At 31.5% G+C, this 22,026-nt stretch overlaps 1 protein-coding gene across 2 annotated transcripts in view; it reads right to left on the minus strand.

The window, feature by feature from the left end:
* The window catches only part of LOC127709921 (phosphoribosyl pyrophosphate synthase-associated protein 1-like), a 22,844-nt gene continuing 818 nt past the window's right edge, over positions 1–22,026 (minus strand). The window contains exons 2-10 of one of the 2 annotated variants that reach the window (XR_007985853.1): positions 19,319–19,371; positions 17,151–17,217; positions 16,625–16,797; positions 16,006–16,121; positions 15,043–15,265; positions 5,976–6,046; positions 4,281–4,427; positions 729–3,540; positions 1–688 (exon numbers count right to left, since the gene is read on the minus strand). Coding sequence is in view for 1 of the 2 variants with exons in the window: in XM_052215625.1 (XP_052071585.1) it covers positions 3,382–3,540; positions 4,281–4,427; positions 5,976–6,046; positions 15,043–15,265; positions 16,006–16,121; positions 16,625–16,797; positions 17,151–17,217; positions 19,319–19,371 (1,009 nt within the window). In the remaining variant the exon portion in view is untranslated. Of the gene's footprint in view, positions 3,541–4,280; positions 4,428–5,975; positions 6,047–15,042; positions 15,266–16,005; positions 16,122–16,624; positions 16,798–17,150; positions 17,218–19,318; positions 19,372–22,026 lie in introns of both variants that reach the window. The other variant, XM_052215625.1, reaches the window with a different exon arrangement.

Here is a 22,026-nt window from a genome sequence, read left to right on the forward strand (position 1 = left end):
TTTATAACAAAGATTTTATTAGGACAAGTCTTCAACAACAAAAAATATGAACAAGAACAGTTGATAATGATTCAAAAACTTCTATAAAAATGAACATAAATGCTGTTGTTGTTGGACTGTATTGAATCTAACTCTTCTTACATATGCATTCTGATTAATTCCAAATAATACTATTTTTCAATTAGAGGCTCCAAAGCCTGCATGTCTCTGATAGCATCAATGGCCACCCTCAAACCAAATAAAGCCTATTAAGCCTCCTCGTTTTGACAGCAGCAGTCAGCCTTTACAGTAATTCTTTTTTCTTATTTGAAAAAATGGCAAACAAAAATTTGAGAATGAGGAATTTCCATGAAGTACTTTGATTCAAAATTCTAGCCAAGTAATTACAGACAGATAAAAATGTTATTTCTTATTATATCAATAAATTGCTTCGCCGAGAGCAGCTGGATACGACCGCAAAGGTCCAACCCTGAACAGTTGGGGCAAAAATGGACACAATATTCACGCTTGATACAGGTCTGAATTTGTATAATAATTGGAGGTAATCCAAACATAACTTTGTACTTTTTTTTAATTGTCCATTAACGAGGAAACCCTTGTTTTTCCCCCTTTTTTGCCCCTAATTCCTAAACCGTTTGAGCCATAACCCCCCAAAGCCAATCCTAACCATCCCTCTGTGGTATGGAAACTTGTGGTATAATTTTAACCTTCCTTTTGTGGTTATAAACCTTGTATTTAAATTTCATAGATTTTTATTTACATTTACTAAAGTTATTGTCCGGAAACCAAATGTCTTCCAACGACGTTGACGACTTGAAACCAATATACGACGGCAAAATTTTTTGCGGTCGTTTAAAAAGGTTTCTATAAACATGCATAGTTACAATATTAATGTCATGTATGCAACCTGATCAATACAAAATGAAAACTTCTCTTTAGTCCCAGAATCATCATTCCTATAAGGCTTGACCACATTTTATACAAAAAACTGCAATAAAAAACATTATTTTTTAAAAAATGTAAATACAGGTAACTTAACAGGATTTTGATATTCTAAGAATTAAGGATTTTTTTTATATTTGAAAAAAATGTTTTTTTCCTTAAAACTTTCGAATCTGTAAAACTTCTTACTTCAAATCAATTAAAATTAAATTTATTTTATCTACAAAATGACATTTTCTGAATTAATTAATTGTTCAAATATAAGTTCACTCACAGTACAATGACTACAAAAAAAAAATTAAGAGCTGCACCATGAGTGTATGAGATGCTGTTGCTCTTTTTATCTCAACTTTATGCTTTCAATGAATATAAATGTAAGGTTATCTAGAATTTAACTAATTTTTTGGCCTCAATTTTGGAAGAAATAAATTTTCTAACCATCCAAAGTGTGAAAAAGGGACAGTTTTCAACTATTTTTCCACAAATCAAGTTACATAACTCCGCAATGTCTATCAGAAATTTATTAAAAAAACAACTAAAAGGGGCTATTTTCAATAGATATAACCAATTCACCAAAGTTTCATGAAAATTGCTCAGTATTTTTGAGTTATTGTCGGGAAACTGGAAAATACCCCTTTTTTTATGAATACAGTTCCAATTCTCGAAAACATTAGATCAGATTTTTTTTTAAATCGAAAGGGAAGTTATGTCAATATATAAAAACAATTCAAAGTATCATGAAAATTGTTCAAAGCATTTTTGAGTTATAACCAGAAAATTGGAAAATTCCACCCTTTTAAGAATAAAGTCATGATACTCGGAAACGTAAAATCAGAAATTCATAAAACCCAAAGGAAGCTTACGTCAACAGATATAAACAATTCACCAAAAGTTTCATGAAAATTGGTGAAAGCATTTTTTGAGTTATTGTCCAATGTGTTGATGACGGACCGACAGACAGTTGGACAACAGTATACCATAATATGTCCCATAAAAGGGTGTATTAATAAAAACAGTTATCAATAGGCTAATGACTAACCATAAGCTGTATAAGGACCGATAACACCTTTTCAATGAATAACATAAAACAGTCCACAAATCGCTACACTTACCAAACATTCAGAGATGTGTATCCACCAAATGCTGGGGATGGACTTTGTTGGTCCACAAGGAATAAAGAGATCACTATGAATTTAATATAGGGATATTTTGATATGTCTATCATATTTAAGTACATAATTCATACAATTTTGGTCATCAGCATCATACAAAGAAAATACTGTTTACAAAATATAGTAAACAGCTATGGAGAAAACATTTTCATCTGAAAAACTATGAAAAAATGTCCCTCAAATATTTACAAACCATCTCTAATTTATTGGAAAAGAAAAAAAAACAATTTTCAATCTGGGAACAGGTCATTTATATAGAACAAACAGTAACATAATAAAGCAATAACTTTGTTAAATGATGGATTAGAATTACAAATTTTCATTATGTTCTAATGGGCAACAATAACATTAAAACTTAAAAAACCAACCTAATTCTTAAAAAAAAAAAAACCAAAAACAACAAAAACCATCAATATAGATTCATCATATGAGGTATGTGAATTAACAGAATAGGCATGAAATACAATGTATAATGTTTTAGTTATTGCAACAAAATACTTAAAAACACCAGGGGGAAACTGCAAAACATACTTGAAAGGGCATTAGCTACGATTAAGAAAAAAAAATAGAATATGATTTACAAAAGCAGAACATTGAAAAAGTATTTTACTATTAGCATTTAGTTTGGTACAATTTTGTCAAAATAAGCTAAAAAAATTTTGCTATGTAAATTGGCAAACACAAATTTGACAGCTAATGCCCCTTTAAAAACAGTATCTTATATTTCAAATTTTTTCCACTAGTTTAATAAGACATTCACATTTCCTTAGAACTTAAAAATTAACTTGACACTGGCCAGTTCTTGTACTTGATATTTCAACATTGAATTTTTACATGTAAAATAAAATAAATGTTATCTTTATCAGCAAAATTTACAAATTTGACAAATTAAAAAAAAAAACATCTCTTAAGAATGGAAACCATCATTAATTTGCTATTCAGAATCATCTTTCATATTTTAAGTTAGAGTTGTCTCCCATGGTAAAAAACTCAAAAACAACAATTTACTGTTTATTTAGAAATTTTCACTGATAAAAATATTGCTAATTTCTGTTTCCAGAAGATAAATTTGTATTAATTGTTTACAGGATGTGACTTCAAATCCAATTATTTGCCTAACTCAGCCAAAACTGAGGACCAGATAATTTATATCATATACCTTGATGTTACTTTAAAGTGCTGACACTTTGAACAATTGTATAGAAAAATAAGATATTTTCATAACAGGTATAACTAGTTGTAATGACACATTAACAGATAACTATGATTAATCTTCCAGAGCAATGTTCCTGAAGAGGTAGGACATGGATTCATTGTTGTGTATTCTGCGTATTGCCTCTGACAACATGACACTGATGTCAACAGTCTTTATCTTGTGACACTGCATCTTCTGAATTTCATGTGGAACTGTATTTGTCACTACAACCTAAGAAGACATTTTAATGAAATACTAATGCTACTGCAGTAATATTTCTTTGTTACAAAATGTATATTTTTGTATCACTGTCTCAATTTGAAGGTGTTTTTTGCTGTTGTTTTTGGTAAGTTTTTTTGGTTGTTTTTTTTTAGTAATATTAATTTGGATTTTATTTTCCGCTTTCTTTTTGTATTGCAATTTTTTATGCATATAATTGTTTCTTTCTTTTTATTTGGCTAAGGATCAAACGGATTTATTTGTTGTTTGCTTTCAATTTTCAGGAGGCTGTTCTATATGCTTTCTTTATTTTTGTTTTTTTTTAATTCAGCTTTGAGCATACTCGATACCAATTTGTTTACTTTGTTCCAGTTATGATTTGAACTTATTTCCCTCTAATTAATTAAAGTATTTCTCTAATGGAATAAAAATGCTTAAAGCATGAAGTATGGAAATAACCTGACCTTGTTACCTATAAAGGCCTGTTCATAAATTAATCAGGTAGGGATGGGAAGCACTCAAATAAAATAAATATAAGTGGTTGCATTTTCCTTAGAATTTTATAGGAATTTTTAAATGGAAATATTTATTTCATGGGTGGTTTTTGTCTTTAAAAAAAAAAATCCCTTTGCCCCTCCCCCCCCCACCCCACCCCCCCCCCCCCCCCCCCCCCCCTTTGCATTTAATGCTGGAACAGCCCTAAGTGCATTTGATCTTATCTGAAAAACAAAAGAAATATATAGTTTTCTCACCTCATCAATACAAGATTCTTCTATTAACCTGGGTGCATCAGATGACAAGAGACCATGTGTAGCCATTACAAATACCTTGTATGCACCACGGTCTTTTAATACTTCGGCTATTTTGACAAAGGACACAACATCATCAATCATATCGTCCTGGAAACAATAAATCATAACTTAAAATAAATAGTATAAATAATTTATTTTCTACTCTTTTAAGAAATCAGGAATGATTCTGCCCTGAAATAAAGTTATCTGAAGACCATTAAAAGTCATCTGAAAATATCTCCATCCCTTTCTAATGTTTCATTTTCTATACCAAGATCGGCAACTTTTGATATTTTTTTTCATGAAGCAGAATATTCGATTAAAAGTTAACAATTTTTCCAATTGAATATAAAGTTCTAAAAATATGCTGAAGATACTGAGTTTTTTACTCAAGAAAACTGTATCTGAGAAACCTATTTTTACATATTGAAAGAAATTGACACTAGGGAGTAATACCACCATTGTTTTTCCCTTATTAGTCTTTGTCAAATTGGCACTTTTCAAAAAATTGTGCAGGATTTATCATTGTTTCAAATAAAGAAATACTTGGCATGAGAAAAGTTTTATTCTGTCCAGTACTACAGACAAAATTTCACATAACATTTCATTGCATATAAGGTAATAACCATCACTGGAAGTTAACCGATCAAATTTCCACCCTTTTTTTCCTGTTTACAAGCTTTAGTAACCATGTAACCTCAAACTTCCAAAATATTTTATACAAACACCAAATAAAAAAAGCAATACTTTAACATGTAAGTTATGAAAATATTCAAAGTCAATGAACCATGACTGAAGGTACAGGGCTAAACAATCTCCATGGAAATGAGATGTGCCAATGTTAATTCAACTGCATTATGTAACCAAATACAATTGACTTATCATATGTCGTTCCCTTTATCCAAACCTAAACACAAACATTAACTTGTAAACTATGAAAAATTTCAAAGTCATTGAACCATGATGAAGGGGTGGGGCTATATAATCTCAAAGGAAACGAGACCTGCAAATGCCATCTCAAACTGATCTAATCAAAAGCTAATACATGTAAAATAAGCAAAAGTTACAAAGTCAATAGACCATGACTGAGGGGGCGACGCCAAATATTCTCCATGGAAATGAGATGTGCCAATGTTTATACAACTGCATACCAATTAACATTGGCCTACCACTTATGGTTCCCCTTGAACTGACCTAATCACAAACTAATACATGTAAACTAAGCACAAATTTCAATGTCATTAGACCATGACTGAGGGAGCGGAGCCAAATAATCTCTATGGAAATGAGATGTGCCAATGCTAATACAACTGCATACCAAATATCATTGACCTACCATTAGTGGTACCCCATAAACTGACCTAATCACAAACTAATACATGTAAACTAAGTAAAAGTTTCAAAGTCAATAGACCATGACTGAGGGGGCAGGAACAAATAATCTCCATGGAAATGAGATGTGCCAATGCTAATACAACTGCATACCAAATATCATTGACCTACCTCTAGTGGTTCACCATAAACTAGACCTAATCACAAACTAATACATTGTTGATGCCGCCACCGCCGGAAACAGCATACCTATGTCCTGCTTTTTGACTCTGTCAAGGCAAGACAAAAACCCTTATCTACTGGCTGATAGGTAACAATACTTACAACAATTATAGCTATCCTACCACTCACATCACCTACTACACTTAAAGGTGGCTTCTCTTTACACTGTAAAACTGAAAACAAAAAGCCAATTTATTAATATACTCATCATATATACCAGGATTAAGTTAAGCTATTGTTCCATAATTTCTTTTATGCTAATATTCAGTTTAAATTTAGAAAATTCACTAAGGAATAATAACAAGTTGTGTTTCCATGGATATTTGATTTTGTGGTTTTTCCAAAGTCTGCATACAAGCCTTTATAAATGTTGTGGTGTGTTGAACATTTAAATTCCTGGTTTACCACAACCCAATAAATCAATGAAAATTGGTATCAACAAATAATAGTTAACCCACAGTAACTTCAATGGTTTATGATTCTGCACAGAAATATATGTATGGGTCAAGATTTACACAAATCTTCAATATATGAATGGGGAGTGTTTTTTGTAAATCCCAGCTTCACATATCTGATACTGAGCCCCCTTTGTGGCTGGTGAAAATTACTGATGCATTTGTATTCTGCAAGATGGAATTTGGTATGAAAGCGAGTGCATGTTTTAAGACTGTCTGAGTGGTTGGATTAATCTGTCTGTTTCTGGGATGGTAACTAGTTTCTGGGGAATTTTGTGAAACATGAAATGGCATACATTTGTTCTTCTGTCTGCTATGTCATTAAGCAAAATATGTAGTAGCTAAAACTGAAGTAAGGGCCCTAAACTGAACTGGCATAATCGATTGATTTATTTGCCTTTTCCTTTACTGACGTTGAACTGACGTGAAAATTACAACAAAGAAAACCAAGTATGATAGGAGCTTATTGCATATATTGTTTATATGATTCTGCCATTTTAAGTCGGATTTGATTTTAATCCAAAGATATTTTGCCTGTTAATGTGTTTAAGCACGTGGCCAAGTAGCTATAAGTGTTATTGTATATATCCTCAATGATTGGCAGTTAGTTACCCTAACATGTAACGGAAGAATAAAATTCACAACCTCAACACAAACATTTTTAACTGTGCATATAAATATTCTTTACTTATTTGCAGATAGTCTGATACTCTTAATTGGAGAAAAGCTAAAAAAATATGGTCACTCTACATCCGTTTTCATATTGTGACCAATTCTGTAATGGAAGTAGACATGCTTGTAAGTTTGTAACCTTGTAATGGTAACTGGATTTTCATTTTTGTTTGATGGACTGGACATTACAATTGTCAGATTGTTTTGAAGAGTTTTGCAGTCACTTTCAGTTTCAATTACTAGATATGCAATAACATCATCTGCAAAAAGGCATATTGTGGAATGTAAGCAAGATGGTATGTCATTTTTATAGATTAAAAACAAGCATTGCCCAAGAACAGAACCTTGGGACACTCATGACTTTACAGGAAGATAGCCTAAAATCCCATTCTCTAGGATTATTGCTTGGGTACAACGTGATAAAAAGCCTTTTATCTAAATTGAAACTGTGGTTGTGGATTCCTTATGCAAAATTAACTTTAGCACTGAAAGGAGGTTTTAGCTTTTCTGTTTGGAACATTGTAAAATATAATTTACCATGTATATATATTTACTGAAGATCTCATCCAATTTTTCAATAAAGACTAAATATTCATTTAAATTTGATAGGGATCGAACATAATTTGAACAGCCACAGTAATGGCAGTAGTATTTGACTTGCTTTAGTGAATGTTAGTGAGGAAAGGTGATCTCTATTGATTTCTACAAATTAGCAAACACTAAGGAAAAATACAGCCTCCAAGGAGATATCAGCTTATACATACTCAATTTTTCCACATGAGCACACAAAGTGAGGTGTAAATCAACTACTACTGCTACATCTTGATTGAAAATACACATTTTTTTATAGAGAGTTCAAAGACATTAAGGTTAATAACTGAACTGACAAAAAATGGGTACCATCTATTCACCATCGGGAAAATTTGCAAATGCTTACAAAAATTTGGGGCACATATTTGTATAAATAAAACATTAAAAAAGTTTGAAGGCTCTGGGTTAAAACTGAAAAAGAAATTAATTACACAAATAGGTACCCTCCCTTGAGAATTTTACTGGAAACTATAAAGTTTTACTCACTACTTATCCAGAGGAAAATCTACAAAATTCTCCAAATATGTACACAAAGTAAGGTGCACATTTTCATCGTGACATTCACATTACCACCCCCACCCCTTATTTCCCCAACAAGGTTGTTCCTGATTGATCTGACAATTGAGCTCATCCAAGGCTTTGATATTAGTGATCATTTATTTCCAATTTTAAGGGGGTTTGAAAGGAAGGTGTAGTCATGTTGACAACAAAGTGATGTCAGAATGATAGACAGACAAAAAGAACAGATGAACAGAGAAATCAAAATATTCACACCTGCAAATATATTGACTGTATAAAATGTTACCATGGTAAATCTCAACTTTTTTAAGACTTTTTTTTTTTTAAATAAACTTTTCCAAGCAATTAATATTCTAGTCAGGTCAATCATAACTGATATTTTCAAATTTCAGTTTTCATCAAACCACACTTTCATTTATTTTAACTCTTTAAACTCCGTCTGGTGAACCAACGCCTGTGTGAATCCTTTCAGTAAGAGTCCATGAAGTGGATACCTTGGTATGCCGGGTTGATTACTATTTTAACTCTTGTTTCAATATTGAGGAAGACATGTCATTCTGATAAGTCACCTTGACTGTTAACCTTTTACATAGTTTGGTTTTATCATTATCCTCAATATTCTATAAAGATCTAAGACATTCAATAAACTTTCCCCAATCACATTGTATAGTTATTTCAAAATGTCCATAAATCTGACTAAAGTCAAGGACCTATTCAGTGGTTGTCTTTATTTGTATATTAATATTTTTTTTCGCTAAGGGAATTTGGTGTTAAGAGTCAAATCTTTGTTAAAAGATGTACCCATATTTTGACAATGTTACCTATTACCGGTATGTCTGTTTTGTTCACGCATTGTTGTAAATATAATGGAATTTGATGCAACTGTCATACAAATGAGAGGTTTAGCACTATAAAACCTGGTTCAATCCACCATTTTCTACATTTGAAAATGCCTGTACCAAGTCAGGAATATGACAGTTGTCCGTTCGTTTGATGTGTTTTATCATGATTTTGCCATTTGATTAGGGATTTTCCGTTTTGAATTTTCCTCAGAGTTCAGTATTTTTGTGATTTTACTTTTTAAATCTACTCACAAATTTTTCTAGTATATATTAATTTAGAGACTAATTGCATAGACTATTAGGCTGCCATAGACCCTTGTCTATTGTTGCAGACTACATGTTGCCCTGTAAATTTCTTTTGTTGTTTTTGTTGTTGGATTGCTGTGTCATTAATTACCCTTAATCTCCTTTTATTCAAATCTGCATGATAAAGGATGAAGTCAGTCAAACATACTGTAAATTCAGAAATTATTGCGAGGTTTTTATTATTGCGAATAATGCGACTGGGTAAGTATCGCAATTGTTAGAACTCGCATTCAGATATCTGATGCATACATCAGTATGCAGATTTTCCTGACATCACAATAATTAGACCCACATTTTTGTCCATTCTTCAAAAATCACAATAATAAATCAACGCAATAATTTCTGAATTTACAGTAGTCATCTGGAGTCAGTTTCACAAAAAAACTTACGACTAAGATTGATTGTAAGTCAAGAACAATTCAGTATACCTATGATCAATCTTAGTTGTTCAGTATACCTACAATCAATCTTAGTTGTTCAGTATACCTACGATCAATCTTAGCTGTTCAGTATACCTACGATCAATCTTAGCTGTTCAGTATACCTACGATCAATCTCAGCTGTTCAGTATACCTACGATCAATCTTAGTTGTTCAGTATACCTACGATCAATCTTAGTTGTTCAGTATACCTACGATCAATCTTAGCTGTTCAGTATACCTACGATCAATCTTAGCTGTTCAGTATACCTAAGATCAATCTTAGCTGTTCAGTATACCTACGATCAATCTTAGTTGTTCAGTATACCTACGATCAATCTTAGCTGTTCAGTATACCTACCATCAATCTTAGCTGTTCAGTATACCTATGATCAATCTTAGTTGTAAGTTTTTTTGTGAAACTGACTCCAGATGTTTACCCTCAAAGCTTACTGTAAATAATGACAATTTGTCATTGTCAAGGGTTGACAAGTTATATGATACTGTTATATTTATAAAGAGATGTTGTATGATTGCCTATGAGACAACTATCCACCAGAGTCTAAATGACATGGATATTAGCAATTATAGATCAATGTTGTTCAGCAATGTGAGAAACCTGTATTCTAATGCATTTTTTATGTAACAATCTTTTTCATTGGCTAAAAGTTACCGTCAAATCCACAGTTGACCAGTCGTAACTAAGGAGGGACCCACCATTTTGAATTCATTGGATCAACAAATGTCAATATTACTACAATATTATCAAAAATAAAACAACATCTACCTAACAATCGCTGTTTTGATGTGATTTTATCCAAATTTGAATCGTAGAAGTAATGAAATTACCTTCAGTTTGTAAGTTTTCATTTGTATGACGTCATGTTTAGCAATGACGTCTTTGCGCCAAAATCATTCATGAAGTTTCGCGGAATTTTATTTTATTTCAAACTTATGCATTTTTCCAAACTCTAACGTATTATTTCTTTTTGTAATGCATTAGAATCGGAATAACAGTACTGTAGTTGAAGAGTTGCCACCGTCAATTTTGATTTGACGGTCGCAAATTTCCGTTTTACGGTCTCCGCTATGCGTCGCCAGTAAAACTGCATTTGCGATCGTCAAATCGCCAACTGACGGTGGCAACTCTTCAACTACAGTACTGTTATTCCTTAAATGTATGGCCCAGACATGAAAAATGTGAACAATTAAAAAGATAACTCATGAACTACATCATAATAATACAAATATGACAGACATGAACCAAAGATAACCACTGAATTACAAGCTCATTAATGATTAATATTAGTTTAAAATATTTAAGTAAAAAAAACCACTTTATATACGATGATATAGTGCACACTAAAAAAACTCCTCTTACTGTGCTTATGCAAGAGTCACTTTCACACTTCAGAATGGTTGAACACATTATTCATTCATTCAAACCAATCAACTGGTGAAAAACTTCATGTTATTCCAGTTGCAGCATATAATAACTAGAGGCTCTAAGGAGCCGGTGTCTCTCACCTAGCTCTGTGTGCATCTTCAACAAAGGACACTATCCAACATTGTGGACTAAAAGTATTAGTTTTTTTGCCCAAAACACAAACAAGGGTAAAATAAATCGTCATTTAATGGGATCAAAAAGAGTCTCCGATGATTTCGGCAAGATTTGACTTATTTGTAGATCTTGTCTAGCAGATAATTTTTGCATTTAAAAGTGTCTATCTAGCTTATAGTTTTCAAGATAATAGGCAAAATTGCAAACATTGGTAAAAATTATCATTAAAGAGCAAGAACTCCAATAAGGAAACGACTGACATTTTCAGCAATGTTCAATGATTTGATGATCTTTTTTTAACTTAAGTTTTTTTCTGTCTATTATAATTTATAAGATATAAGCCAAAAATGTAAACAAAATTGGTAAAAATCGTCATCAAAGGGAAATAATTCCTATAGAGTTGCATGATGACCTATTTGTAGATTTTGTCTTGCTGATCATTTTTGCAAATAGATAACAGGCAAAAATGTAAAAAAATTGGTAACATTCGTAACTTAAGGGCAATAACTCCTGTAGCAAGTCGTCTGACAGTTTCGATGTAAATGAACAACTTTCTAAATATTTCTGCCCCTGTCAGATTTTCTCTTTTCATAGCGGTTTTCAAGATAATAGGCAGAACTTACATTTTACATGTATGTTATATTTTTAGCCATGTTGGTTGGCAGGCGGGATCTTCAAACATACTTTTTAAACAAGATACCCCAATGTTGACTGTGGCCAAGTTTGGTTGAATTTGGCGGAGTAGTTTTCAAGAAGTAGATTTTTGTAAAAAGTTACAGATGACAACGGACTTCCTACACCGACAAAAACTGGTCGCCATGAAATTGCCACGAGTGCTGAAAGTGGCATTAAACAATAACAATCAATCAGGCACAAAAGTATTAAAAAGGTTACAAATTGATTAACAAACTGAATCAGCTTTAAACACAACCTTTTTTTTGAATGAGTTGAATTTTTTCACCTGTTGCTCAGTATGAATGAATGAATTCATAATGCCACCTAAAAAGGGGGTGTTCTGAAAGTAAAACTCCCTTGAACAAGCACAGGTATTAGCAGCATATGTACTATATAAATAGCAGATGTAAACACAAAATTTCACTAAATTTATTAATTTTTATACCAATTCTATAAAATGATTTCAATTCAAAATCTGAAAGCATTGTAATTATGCAGTCTTAATTAGGCGTACAAAAAGATATGCTGTGTTTCTTTTTACCTACATAAATAAAGGTAGGGTTTGGTCAGATATTCCTTAGTTTTTCACAACTCCTTTTTTGATTTGAACAGAAGTCTGTTAAAGTGTAAAACCGAGGAAAAAAGTTCTAACAAACCAATCGTATTCAAGTATTTGTATATATTTACAAAAATCATTTAAGAATTATCATTTTCTTTTTATTTGGGCTTATAATACTGTAACCAGACCAAAAGACTCAAAGGACATGCAGGAATAGATTGTATCCCTTTACTGAAAGACATTCAAAACAAGAATGTGTCCATAGTACACGGATCGGATGCCCCACTCGCACTATCATTATCTATGTTCAGTGGACCGTGAAATTGGGGTCAAAACTCTAATTTGGCACTAAGATTAGAAAGATCATATCATAGGGAACATGTGTACTAAGTTTCAAGTTGATTGGACTTCAATTCACCAAAAACTACCTTGACCAAAAACTTTAACCTGAAGCAACCAAAAACTTTAGCCTGAAGCAGGACGGACGGACGGACGAACGAACGCACAGACGGAAAATCATAATGCCCCTCTTCTATCGTAGGTGGCACATAAAAAATATTTCTAGCAATGTTTTTATGGTTTATTGTAAACATGTGATAGTATCTAGATTTTTCTCATCAAGGATCCTAAACTAGCTAAGCTCCTATACCTTTACCAACATACTTTGTCTTTAAACCGGTTTATATTTTTTATGGGTACTAGGTATATGTCTTACTTTACAAATAGAGCACCTTGCTTTAAATTAGGTAATATACTGTTAAGGAATTATATTACTTTAATTCTTAATTCTGATTGGGTAGTATTTCTGATATCTAATAAAATCACTTGTGTCGACATATTTATCTCCATATGTAAATATTTTACTAACCTAATAAAAAAAAAATCTTTAGGCCTCTACATCCATCTTTGCTGTCAGAATATTAGTAAAAAAAATTTAAAAATGTGTTTAGTTGTCCCACTTACAGTTACCTATCAAGGACACACAGACGAGAAGAAAATGAACATCTTGCTATATCTGCAATTTTCCTTCTAAAATATTACAGTACGAAAATAAAAATCACAGTGAAGGATAAGTGAAACATATGTAAAGTCTGCTATATGTATATCAAGCCTGTTTTCACATCTGGTTTGCAACAAATAAAAAATAAACAGTAAATTCAAAAATGTTTATCAAATGTATTAAAGCTGTTCTGATACTACCCGGCCACATCAAATTGATTATTTCTATTTTATTCCTTAATTTTCTAATATAAAAAAGTAATTAATTTTCCTGAAGTAAGAGTTGAAAATGCATTATTCATATATTTTTGCAGAAACTTTGTTTCATGTTAAACCCTTTCTAGATGACATCGCAGAGATTTAATTTCGAAATTATCTAATTTTTTTGATGTATTTTTATAACTGAAGATCCAAATTTACATATTCGTATTATTTTTCTACTGGACAAAAGTCATGAAAATTAGTTGGGTAACAGTATTTGGTGTGGCCTTATTCATCAACAAAATTTATTTGAAGGAGAGGTAATAATGAAAGTATTACTTTGGTTCTAGGTGGCTATTTGTATTATGTGACTTGTACAGTTTAATTGTGTAGCAGCAGACATTTAACTGTAAATTTGCATGTTATTTTACACCATACAATATATACAGTAAACAGTCACTACAAAACATCTAAAAAAAAACATTACCACTGTTAAAACTCCTCAAAATGAGCGTCATACTTACACCGAAAGCCTGAAAAGAATTTATCATCAGTTTAACTACTGGAGCAGCTAAAATTATTACTAACTGGATAGCTTCAACACCCTCATTATTCAAAAATATATTTGGAAGTACGTAGCTATCATCTAGTTAAGAGACAACTGTATTGTATTTGAAGCTTTGCTGACATCCATCGGTAGTTTTGCTGTCGCAAATTGAGTTTACCTGGTGATGCGTACCATTGGACTAAACGAAACATATTTTTAGCCCAAATGGCATCTCCCATCATTCACATGTTACATAATTATATCTGACTAAAGTCAGAATTCTCTGTCAAAAAGGATCTATATTTTTATTGCAATAAATTGTTCAGAAGGAGGTACATTCAGTTTAAATTATATTTCTGATTTTGTGAGCACTTAAGAGTTTTATAAAATTCTCTAAAAGTACTGCACTTGTATATTTCAATTTTTTTTAAATTGTACGGGTAATTAATTCACATATCAAATTGATGTAATAAATAAAGATAACAATTTATTAAGAAATAGTTCCTTATATGAAGAAAAAAAAATTTCTTGTCTGTAAGATTGTAATTGGCGAATTTCTGGATCCATTTCCTGTCAGAACAACATTGAAAATATCCGATTGTGTATGGTTCTGAACAAAATTTTCCTGAATATTCCTATCCTATTTGCCGATATATTCTTATATCCGATATTCGATTACACGATAAAATTAACATTAAACATATAGGGAAGGGTTTGGTGTTTTTAAATAATATTACAATAACCGATATTTTTTTGTTTAGCCGATATCCTATTAGGTGGAGTCTACTGTACTAAAATATATTGTAGACCTATCCATACAAACCTGGAAGACTTTCAAGACCAAATCCCATTCCCACATTGGACCCAGCAGCAGCCTCTGGTAGAGGAGGAGAGTTTCTGCCATCTTCTCCATCATCTTGTTCCATGATCTTATCTTCCCCATGAATAACAGCTATACCAAGACGTAACCTCTCTGCATATGATGTAGCTCGTTTTACAGAGTTCGGATTTCTAGCCACTATAATGGCATTTCTGTAATCTGGAATCTGAAGAATCAATCATTTAAGTGAAATATTCTTTTAAATAACAATGTCTTTATATGTTTGATATTGATGCATCTTTAAACAGTCCTACCAGTGAATCAAAGTATCTTTACTATATGTGCAGCAGTGGAAAGGGTATAAATACCAAATCCTAAATACTCTGAAATAGTTTTCTCAAATCCTGAAGAAGTTAATCATTGGTTAATGAAAATAATCCTTTATAAATTTGGTGCATCTGAAACACTTTTACTGGATTTACATTGCACTTTCATCACGAACAAGAGCTACATAAATCTCAAATTCTTTGACGTTTGATTGTAAAATTCATGTTTCTGATAAAATTGACTGCTAACTCCTGATATCTTGAAAAAGCTTACATATAGAAGCATTGATACCTGGTATCACAAATTATACTTCATAAGAACTTTATGTAAAATTCTGAGTTATAAAATTTGGAAAAAATTAACAAAAATAACATTACTTAACATTTTTCACCATAAAATATTTTGAAACTGGAGCTTCACAGGCATGACAGGATTATCAAAAATTAGTTATGAAATTAATGTCTCCCAATTAGAATTGTCATTTCAAATTCAGATAGCATTATTAATATACACAGTATTTTCTTAAATTGAATTAATTAATCTGTAACATGTCCAACATTATTCATCTTGTGAAACTTCTTCAAAACTGAATATTTAACTAATTGCTGCACTGATTATAATGCTACACATGATACTTACTGATTGTTCTATATAATCTATAAGAAATGGTGATGCCCTGAGATTCTCTATAGAAATGTCAAAGAAGGCCTGGATTTCTTTCTGGTGTAAATCCATTGTGATAATATGTGTCAGGCCTGGAAAAAAACACATTATACTGAAAGGACTGAAACCAATGAAAGTATTAGTAGACAGGTGTGAAGGAGAATGGAGACCGTAGTATTTTCATGATACTTTTTAGTAATTAAATATACATTTTTAATGAAAAAAACATATAAGCCCTATTGATCTAAATATTTGATACAAGTTGGTGAAAGTAAAACCTAGTAACAGTACAAGTTTGTAAAAATCACATACAAGTGGACATTGTAATGTAGGAAATGACATGGATTCAACCAACATGGCAGTCTCCATCACTGCTTGTGATGATTTTAAAACACAGAATGATAATTCAAGGTAAAAATGTTTTTAAATAGTAGACTTAAAAAATACCCAATTGGGGCTCTCTCAGAGCTATAAGATGCTAAAAAAACAAGTATAATATAGTATCATACCAATAAGTTAAAAGTTCTCTAATAAGCTGGCCATGACATAGATAAACGTGAAAAAAACTGAATTAAAAGTTCTTCTAAAAGCTTACCTGATTTTCCTAGCAAAGTAGCCATTAATTTACACACTATAGACCCTCGTTTCCTCATTTTACACTGTTTTGAATATGGCATGTATGGTACAACTCCAATTATATTCCTTGCACAACTGGTTTTACAGGCATAGGCCATAATCATCAATTCCATCAAATCATTGTTAACATCTCTGAAAAAAAAGGTGTATTCAATAAATAAAATTGTTTTCTCTTATAAATGTTATTTTTTATTGGAAAGTATCAAAATGTTTATTCTGTTTACATTCTATATCTTACATAGTACTAAGATACCATTAACTAGTACAACATAAAGACAAGTTAATGTGTATCCGTTTGTGAAATGGTATACAATGTACAAGCATCCTTAACTCAAAAAAAATATCTTTTTACATAACTGTACTGATCTGTACTATTGTAACACAAATAGGAAAACTTACTCTTTTCCTATTTGTACAGTGTATAGTCAATCTACACTTCAACAACTGACTTTTAATTGTATACAGACATATCCAAGACAACTTACTTTGTACCAGTCTGTACAATATAAACATCTTTTCCTCTGACAGACTCTTCAATCTCTACATTGGTCTCTGAAAGGAAAAAACAACAATATCTAATTAATTTAAATCTCTTAAATACTATTCATCTATGAAACCCTTTAAATCTAAAATAAAATGCTCTGCTGGACGCAGCTGGATACGACTGCAGAGGTCAAACCCTGAACAGTTGGGGCAAGTATGGACACTACATCCAAGCTTGATACAGCTCTAAATTTGGATTGTGATTAAATATTTGATACAGCATAGGTTTCCGACATAGAATGAATGAGGTCAAAGAACTTTTGAAATTGGACATTCACCTGTTATGGTCTAATATCCAAAATATAATAACAAAATAAAATTGACCGCAAAGTCTTTGAATGCTTTCATGTAAGATTTAAATAATTAATGCTTTTACCTCACCTTTGAAAAATGAGAACTGGGACCTGTATAAAAATAAGGAGATGTGGTATAATTGCTGATGAGACAACACTTCACCAGAGACCAAGAGACATGGATGTAAGCACTACCGGTATAGGTCACATTACAGGTCTTCAACAATTAGTAAAACCCTAAAACTACATAAAACAAGCATTCTGAGAGTATTGCATGGCAATACATAGTCCCCTACCGGGTAAAAATTCATTATACTGGAACAAAATCCTAACTTGTTCTATAACTTGTCATGGTGTAAACAAAAAGTAAATATCATGTCAATATCTTCAAGCATGACTAAAAACAGTGTTGAAAACTGATTATTTGAGTGAATTTTTCAAGTCCAAGGACCATAACTCTGCACAAAATTATTAGACTGAAACAAAAATTTGAACTTGATCTGTAACTTGTCATGATAAAACTATACACCAATTATCAATCAATATCTTATAAGCATGATGAAAAAAACATTAGATATGATTAATAGTTCTCTAGAAATAGATATGATGTAATACAGTGTATATCTATTTTCAATTTATAATCAGATATAATTAATAGTGCCAAATATTTTTTTCTTTCATTTGTCACAAACTAATACAGATTTGTAACTTATCTATAAAATGTCAACAACTTTTATCTACACAATGTAATGTATTGAAATATATACATTAATAAAAATAGATTATTATCTAATTAAAGGATTTCTCTTCATAATTTTTTTTATATACATAGCATTCAGAAAATTAGTTTATACTAAATAACAAACAAACCTGTCAAAAAATTCCTCAAATAATTTAACAAAGAATGTCTTTTCAAAAATGAGTTATCTCCCTTTGTACAGCAATATGGTTTAACATAGTATTCTAACATTAGATATGGTCCAGAGTTATGGTCCATAACTCTGGACCTAATCATCAGACCAGAATGAAATTCGAACTTGATCTATAACTTGTCATGATAAAACTATATACCAAATATCAAATCAATATCTCCAAGAACGAAGAAAAAAAGTGTGGAAAGCTGATTTGCCGGACTGACAGATAGACAGACGGACAGACAGATGGACAGGGTGCAAACCTAAAGTCCCCTTTGACTTCGTCGGTAGGGGACTAATAACTGTTTTATCATGTATTCAGAAACTTTAATTATGACATAAAATTGTAAGTGTTGTACAATGTTGTATGAATGAGATAAGCCAGTTTAGTCATTTCCTGGATCATCATCCCATTAGCTTTTACATTGATTCACTTCTTATCCAGCCTTTAGTTAGGATTTCATATTTTACTACTTAAAATAAAAGAAGCATTGGTCATCTTTGAAACTCATATTTTCTTTCTTGAAAATATTGGAAAACAGGACAGGAAGTAGGTGTCTGACAGATACAAATAAAAGAAGAATGTGTCTTAGGATTAAATGCCTCCGCTCAAGCTTTGCAATTTTCCAAGTTAAAAAGGGGTACAACTCTACATTTGTAGAATGGTAAATGACTCACAACCTAAATTTGAACTCTGTCTGAGTGTTGTGCTCCTTAGCAATGTGCATGAGTTTCATAAAATTTGCATGAGGCAAACTTAAGTTAGAGTGTGGAAACGAAAATGTGACTGACAGACAGAAGGACGGTCAAGAGTAACACTTAATAAAATACCAAAAATGTCATCCTCAAAACTTAAATATGGCCTAAAATGATATTTATCAGTATAAAGTCTGTCTCTCTTACCTCTGTTTGTCTTGTGGAAAACTGTTATCTCAGATAGCTTAATACCTAAACGTCTGAAAAAATAATAATAGTGTGTTCATGGTGTAAGAAAGCATGATTTCTATATCAGCAGATTAGGTGCTTTGAGTTTGCAAGCATTCCTTGATACAGTAGTGGTTGTTAATAAAAAGACATGAAGGTATACAACAATCTATAAATATTACAACACAATTTTATTTTAACCATAAGATATTGTTACATGGAAGGCTTACAGAATACAAAGGAGAAGGTTCACGAAGGGTCAGTATTGGCCTTGAAATTTCATGAAATTTAACTTCAGCAAAACTTAAATAACAAATATTTAAAAATATCAAATACAAATCTAACAGGCGCAGACACATTACAACAGTAATAATGTCATTATGATATTACAATTCAGTTGTGAACTCTTATAATGAATATCAATATTTGGACTAACCTTTGCTACATTTTGTTTTTAGGTTTTACTTCAGACAACATTGGTCCCATGCATGGACCAACCTCATGAACATAATTTCTTGTTAGGATATGCATCTCACTTATATACATTTTTTGTATTACAAATTTATTTTGGTCAAATGATGTGGTCAATAATTTTCAGAAGGAAAAAAACCTTAAAAGTGTAGTGAACAAATTTCTAAAAAAACATACATTGTGAAAAGAAGTCTGGAAGTGATTGATCAGATTTTTGACATTGTTTTACTTTTTTACAGAAAATATCAATGTCATCGTCAGGATCATACAAATGAAATTGTCTTCATCGGCTGTAATATGATCAAAAATAAAAACATTCTATGAATAAAAAAAAGTGAAAATAACCATGTTGTAAAATGTTCCTTTCTGAAGTATGAGGTATGGATTATTTCCCTTTTCATTTTCTAAATATTTTTTAGTCTTTTAATTCAATTGTTTGATAATCTTTCATTTACATTTACTTTATTTTATTCTTTATTTTATTTAGTATTTACAATTCGCATATGACTGAAATTTGAGGTCCTATATCTATTTGATATTTACTTTAATTTTGCATTGTACTTATTTTTTGTTTGGCCATTATTTTTTGTTTGACCATTATTTTTGAAAGAACACAGGGGTGAAACTTAACTTTGTAAGGCCAGTAGCCAGCTGGGCTACTAGACTTGAAAATCAGTTAGCCCAGACAAAAAGTTAGTAGCCCACTTTATTTCACTATGAGTATCACCGCCAAGAAAATTTTGAAATTTTAGACTCAAAACCCTGCATTCTGAGCATACCTGGAGGTGATTTAGATGCTTGGGAAAATGTAAATTTTGTCTTATTTTTGTTGTTGACTTCAATCAAATTTAATAAAAAAAATCATTTACAGAATCTTCATACCCTGTGTACCAGTTTTTTTTTTAATATCTTTTTAAGACAACTAAAGAATTCTCTGTCCTCAAATACAAATAGATGATCGATGAAATATTTAATTTTATTTCTTTAATAATCTAATATATTAAATATCTTGATCGATTTATTTTGCGTAACTACGTACATTTGTAAACAAATGACCCCCCTTTTTTCTCAAAAGACTTGTACACGTATTTCAAAAGCATTGTCATAAAATTGATATCTCCTCTGATTTTCTCTTTTTGGTAAACTGTTCAGTAAATAGGAAACTAAAATCATTTTGAACTAATTTTATTTATTTGTGGTCGACAATATTCTACTTTCGTTTTTTGACCTTCATTCTCTGGACACCACGTGGGCTTTGAAAAGGGAACTACAAAAGGTACTGTTTTCCAGATTCTTAACAACATTATATATATTATACGTTCTTTTATTTGACTGATATTATTTCATAACATGCTATTGTCATCTCTCTGAATTTCTTCGCTTTCTTGAAGCCAAAACCGAACAGGGTACCTATTTGATTGCTTCATATTGTAAATGACCATTGGAACGTCTCTCTTGTTATCCTTGCAAACATACGATACTTTCCGGACTTTAAATAGACGACCAATCAGTGACCTGAATTAACGTGAACTATATTTAGTCAAAGGTAAACACTGATTTTACATCCTTGTTTATCGCGACTTCGACTTTGCGACAATACGACTCTCGACACTTGCCTGTATACATTTTAAAAAGATTTTTTTTTCTTTTTGAATTTATATTTTTGTCAGTGAAGTAGCCGGCACTTGGAGCCACGGTAAACAGCGGATTTCCGTGTCGAGTACTTTGTTTTCAATTCGCCACCTGGGCTACCACAACTGAATAAAAAGATAGCCCAGGTCAATTTCTGGTCGCCATGGGCGACTGGGGGACCGTTAAGTTTTTTCCCTGGAACACATGTAATCAAAATATTATAATAATTGAGTATGAACTAACTGTTAGAAGTTGGGTTATCTGTCTTAGTGAAAGTCTCATGGCCACAGGATGGCTTCTGGTGGCTACTGTGGATTCATTATTATTCATGAGATACAAGTTTTCACAGATTTCTTGGTTACAGGTGAACAAAAAATCTAAATGTTCAAAGAAGTAAAAATGTTCTATTGGCTTGTAGTCAGAAATGTGAAAAACCACAAGATCAAATTTCCACAAAAATACAATTTTTCTTTAATCCACGAAAAAATTGGTGCACACAAATATAACTGAATCCAGTTACCAGCTGGCCATGACAACTAAATACAAATTTAAGGATGGCCTGCTTTAATTAATTTCTTGTTTTG

The sequence above is a fragment of the Mytilus californianus genome, unplaced genomic scaffold (genome assembly GCF_021869535.1).
Source record: "Mytilus californianus isolate M0D057914Y unplaced genomic scaffold, xbMytCali1.0.p SCAF_7, whole genome shotgun sequence".
Classification (NCBI taxonomy): domain Eukaryota; kingdom Metazoa; phylum Mollusca; class Bivalvia; order Mytilida; family Mytilidae; genus Mytilus; species Mytilus californianus.